The sequence below is a fragment of the Dipodomys ordii genome, unplaced genomic scaffold, assembly GCF_000151885.1.
Source record: "Dipodomys ordii isolate 6190 unplaced genomic scaffold, Dord_2.0 Scaffold107, whole genome shotgun sequence".
Taxonomy (NCBI): Eukaryota; Metazoa; Chordata; class Mammalia; order Rodentia; family Heteromyidae; genus Dipodomys; species Dipodomys ordii.
The window spans coordinates 299,642-304,481 of NW_012267323.1; the positions used below are offsets into that span (position 1 = coordinate 299,642).

General features: G+C 50.8%; 2 protein-coding genes across 9 annotated transcripts in view; one reads left to right on the forward strand and one right to left on the reverse strand.

Annotated features, from left to right (window-relative positions):
* Nucleotides 1-110, reverse strand: part of Cep63 (centrosomal protein 63kDa) — a 35,162-nt gene extending 35,052 nt beyond the window's left edge. For 4 of the 6 annotated variants that reach the window (XM_013028199.1, XM_013028201.1, XM_013028195.1 and 1 more), the window contains exon 1: nucleotides 21-103. In XM_013028199.1, the coding sequence (XP_012883653.1) occupies nucleotides 21-37 (17 nt within the window). In that variant the 5' untranslated portion in view covers nucleotides 38-103. Of the gene's footprint in view, nucleotides 1-20 lie in introns of all 6 variants that reach the window. The other 2 variants (XM_013028196.1, XM_013028198.1) reach the window with 2 other exon arrangements.
* On the forward strand, nucleotides 33-4,365 carry Anapc13 (anaphase promoting complex subunit 13). Of its 3 annotated transcripts, none has more exons than XM_013028202.1 (3): nucleotides 33-110; nucleotides 3,354-3,513; nucleotides 4,178-4,365. In XM_013028202.1, the coding sequence occupies exons 2-3, from the start codon at nucleotides 3,415-3,417 to the stop codon at nucleotides 4,301-4,303; spliced, it is 225 nt and encodes a 74-aa protein (XP_012883656.1). In that variant the 5' UTR covers nucleotides 33-110; nucleotides 3,354-3,414; the 3' UTR covers nucleotides 4,304-4,365. The 3 variants fall into 3 exon arrangements, with proteins under 3 accessions (XP_012883656.1, XP_012883658.1, XP_012883657.1); XM_013028204.1 differs by lacking the exon at nucleotides 33-110 and adding an exon at nucleotides 457-609; XM_013028203.1 differs by lacking the exon at nucleotides 33-110 and adding an exon at nucleotides 736-819 and having other exon boundaries at nucleotides 3,352-3,513.
* Nucleotides 4,366-4,840: the final 475 nt, after the last annotated feature.

Below are 4,840 nucleotides of genomic sequence, written 5' to 3' on the forward strand. Positions count from 1 at the left end.
CGAGGACACAAAAGTCTTACTTGGGATGCGGGCACATCCGGGGAATCTGTGGGTCACGTGGTCCGGGGTGGGCGTGGTCCGGAGACGGAAGCGGGCTGCACTCGCCTCGGGTAAGGGGCCCTCGCCTTCCCCCCCCACCCTCTCCCTCTTCAGCTTAGCTTCTGCTGAGCCTCAGAGGTCCCCGCGGGCGGCCGACGCCGTCACCTCGCCGACCGAGGCACGCTCCGACCGCACCCCGCCGGGCGTGGCGGCGAGGCTGGGCCTCCCGGCCCCCGCCCTGCCATCCCCACCCCCTCCGTCGCTTCCGGTTCGGCCTCCAGGCCGGAAGTGGCGGCGGTGGGCGGGCTCACGCGCTGGGTCTGGACGGCGGGAGCCGGCGAGGGTCAACGGGAGACACGCCAAAGGCCCGCCCCCCACCCCCCCGGGCTTCCGTCACCGAAATGCGCACGCGCGGAGCTGTGACCCCCCCACGGCGCCGGGGCTCGAAGCCTGGCGCACCAAACCACCTCAGGGACGGCGCCCAGGCCCTGAGTTCGAGCCCCACGACGCACAGAAAAATCAGAGCTGGAAAAAGCTTGCGCCTTTCTCGTGGGGGGGGGGAGGTGTGTCGTGAATGCTGTGTGTGTGTGTGAACCGTGTGGCAGGCTGGCCCTATTGGGATCTAGTGGGTTCAAATCCCGCCCTTTGGCTGGGGGGGGGGGGTTCGGAGGGCAGCCCCCCCTCAGAGAGTGATCTAGAAGCTAAGACGTCTGAAACTGTGGGCTGGCTTCCCCGGGAAAAATAAGAAAAGAACACGAGGCTTGTTTGCACCCAGGCTGAGGCAGACTTACCTTAGCGCCTGACCCTGGGAACGAGAGACTGACCTCAGAGAGGAAGAAAGAGAGGTTGGCATGGAGGGAAAGGAGATCCATGTCTTTCTAACCATAGATTGATTGATTGGGAGATCTATATAATACCTATGTAAAGATGCATATGATTAATGGTACTTTGGTGGGGGGGGGGTCCGGTCGTGGGGCTTGAACTCTGGGCCTGGGCGCTGCCCCTCAGTTCTTCAGCTCAAAGCTAGAGCTCTACCACTTGAGCCAGAAGCCCACTTCTGGCTTTTTCTGCTTATGTGGTGCTGAGGAATCAGACCCAGGGCCTCATGCATGCAAGGCAAGCACTGTACCACTAAGCCACCTTCCCTAATGGTACATTTCTTAGTTTCCTTTAAAAATGTATATTTAAATAATATACCTAGATATATGTGTGTATATATATATATAAAGATGGATATACATATAGATATATTACTGTTATCGTTGTTGAGTAATTTTACCAAGGTTACAATTCCATAAGTCAGGTTATGAATACAATGCTTCTTGGTCAGTGTCACCCCTTTTTTGTTCCCCCCCACTTCCTCCCCCTCATCCCTACCCTCAAAAGAAAAGGAGCTCTTAAGTAGAGCGCATGGCAAGCAGGACAGGGCTTCTGGCCTTTTAAAATATTGAGGCCAAGATATACTAGGGAATCATTGGTCCAACACACACACATACATCAACTGGTGTTAATGATGTCCAAGCCAATTGGTTAGAAAGCTGACCTAGCTTGTCTAAAGGATCAAGTTAGTATAAGAGACAAACATTCAAGTACAGAAAGCCTGATGGAGCTGGAGAGATTCCTTGGAACTTTACTCCCCCAAAAAGAAGGTGAAATCTGTATGATCCTGAGGAAAGGACCAGAGGAGCCCATGAGAATATCCTGAGGGCAGAGCTGCAAAGAATGAGGACAGAGAGGCAAGGAAAAAGGAGAGCAAATGGGACTGAGGGGAAAGGATGACTTGGGTATACCTTTCCTTTAACTTGTTTGGTTTCTCCACTAGGTGGTAGTAGATTAATTCAGAGTAAAACATTAACATCTCTCCTCCTTCACTGCTGACAGAAGTAGCTGTGCACTTTTTGCTTCATTTTTGCCTGAATCTATCCGTACAGGAATAAAAACCCTTCCTTGCCCCAACCCGGGTACAGGGCTTGACCATGTGTTAGGACAATGTGTACGCTCAGGGAGACAGGCACAGAACTGCTTGGCATAGTTGAATTCCATACCCAGAGGTTGGTTGTCCATGAGTGTCCATCACCTTAAAACTAGAAGCTGAGATATCCAGGCGCCGGTGGCTCATGCCTGTCATCCTAGGTACTCAGGAGGCTGAGATCTGAGAATCATGGTTCAAAGCCAGCCCAGGCAGGAAAATCCGTGAGACTTTTATCTCCTATGAACCACCAGAAAACCGGAAGTGGTACTGTGGCTCAAGTGATAGAGCGCCAGCCTTGAACTGAAGAGCTGAGGGACAGTGCCCAAGCCCAGAGTTCAAGTCCCAAGACTGACAAAACAATCAACAAAAAAGAAATAGAAGCTTCCAGTATCTCGCTGCTTGCCAGACCTTCAAGGTTGCCACTTTGTAGCAGGAAGCAACAAAGGCTGGCCTTTGATGATGCAGAACCCAAACTTAGGGAACCTCAGAAGTGCTCTCCAAGCTGGCCAGCCTCTTGCACTGGATTGCAGCAGTTTTAGAAGGAAAATGAGGAGTGAGCCACACTCAAAGGAGCTAAGCATCCAGACCCCTCAGGCCAGGCAGGGAAGGCAGTACACCATGAAAATTAGAGAAGAAATTGTGAAGGGAAGGCAAACAAGAGCAGCCTGAGGCTCTGCCACCCTTGCTTGGATGGGGGGGGACTTTTCTTCTCAGAGATCAGATCAGAAGCTATTTAAGAAAGTGACATTTGTAAGTTCAACTGCCAACATTGTTCCCACCTTGAGGTCTGAGTCAGGCCTGCGGTTGACCAGTTAACACATTCCCAGGCAGTGTTGAGTTGCAGGGAGTGCTGAGGCTTGGGTGAAGGCAAATGGAGCAGGTAGAGGAGATTGGGCAAGCAGTCCTGAATTAGGGACTCATCAAAGGTACTGTGATTGGGGGGGAGGGGGTGGCAGGCGGGAAGTGAATGTGCAAGTTAGGAAAGGAAAACCCCATTTAGGTGCAGCATGATTAGAGCTTTGTTGAGAAATGTATTGGCCGTCACGCAAAACTCCACTGACTCACACCTGTAATCCCAGCTGCTCAAGAAGATGAGATCTGGAGGAGCTCTGTTTAAGGCTAGCCTGGGCGCAAAAAAGGAAGGAAGGAGAGAGACGTGTTATTCTCCTGTCACTCTTTATACACCAGTCTGTAAGTTATCACCTGACCCATACAAGATGAGCTTTTCCCAAGGTGGTAATGCACTGCAGAATGGCTCTGGACTCAAAAGCCTGGAGAAGCGTGCCAATTGCTTAGTCTTCACATAGAAGACTTAACTGTTCTTTGTTGTTGTTTTTTTCAGCGCCCAGCTGAAGACGTAACTTTTGCACCTACAGATCTAACGGCAGCATCGCTGCAGGAAAATGGACAGTGAGGTACAGAGAGATGGAAGGATCTTGGATTTGATTGACGATGCCTGGCGAGAAGACAAGCTGCCTTATGAAGATGTTGCAATACCACTGGTAGGTTATCATCACTGATCATGATTCGGGGTGTGGGTGATGGGTTAAAGGTACGATCTGAGCTGAGTGCTGAGGATCACAGTTCAAAGCCAGCCCGGGCAGGAAAGTCCACATGAGAGTGTCCAAAGCATGGATTACAAGCATGAGCCTCCAGCGCCCCAGCAATTCCTTGAGACTCTAAAGCTAAACATACAGCCAGGTGCTGGTGGTCACACCTGTCATCCTCGCTACTCAGGAGGCTGAGATATGAGGATCACAGTTCAAAGTCAGCCCTAGGAAAAAAGTCTATGAAATCCTTATCTGCAGTGAACCACCAGAAAAGCCAGAAGTGGAGCTGTGACTCAAGGGGTAGAACGCTGGCCCTGAGTTCAAGCCCCAAGACCTCACCTCAACCAATAGCTGGGCATAATGATGCATGCCTATCATCCCAACTATGAGAAAGGCTGGGGTCAGAAGGACTGCAGTCCTAGAAACACAAAAACCCTAGACTTTATCTCAAATAATCTGAGCAAAAAGGACTGGAGCTATTGTGTTGCTCACGCATCGAGTGTCCGGCACATGCAAAGCCCTAAACTCAAGCTCCATTACTATTTAAAACAAAAAAAAAGGACGAAGAAATAGTAAAAGCAGATCATTGTTCTGAATGACTATTGTGCCTTTTCAGAATGAACTTCCTGAGCCTGAACAAGACAATGGAGGCACCACAGAATCTGTGAAAGAACAGGAAATGAAGTGGACAGACTTGGCCTTACAGTGCCTCCACGAGAACGTGCCCCCGGCTGGAAACTGACGCCGCCCCTCCCTCCATGCCGGCCGCCTTCAGAAATACCACAATAAACGTGTCTGAATTCAGATCTTCGAGTAATGAATCGGTACTGAAAAGTGTACACCTCCCCTTCCCCCCCCTCCCGCCCCCAGTCAGCATAATATAAAATAATTCAAAGGTGTCTCAGGAGTGTACAACGCTTGGCTAGGAGTTTTCATTCACTTGCTTGCTTGTGTTTGAACGGGATCGCCTTAAAACATCTGCCTTTAGCTCTTGTTTTCACTTTACCAATAAAGTTTAACACACACACACACACACACACACACCGTTAGTGTCCTGGGACACAGATGATTGGAAGTACAAGAAGTCCAGGCAGGGCTGGGAAGGTGGTAGAGCGCTTGCCTTGCATGCATGAGGCCCTGGGTTCAATTCCCCAGCACCACATAAGCAAAAAAGGAAAAAAGCCAGAAGTGGTGCTGTGGCTCAAGTGGTAAAGCGCTAGCCTTGAGCTGAAGAGCTGAGGGACAGCGCCCAGGCCCAGAGTTCAGGCCCACGACCGGA

Coding starts and splice junctions, on each gene's coding strand:
- Anapc13 (XM_013028202.1), top strand. CDS start 3,415: ATGGACAGTGAGGTACAGAGAGATGGAAGGATCTTGGATTTGATTGAC. Junction 3,514..4,177: donor AAGATGTTGCAATACCACTG/GTAGGTTATCAT, acceptor GTGCCTTTTCAG/AATGAACTTCCTGAGCCTGA.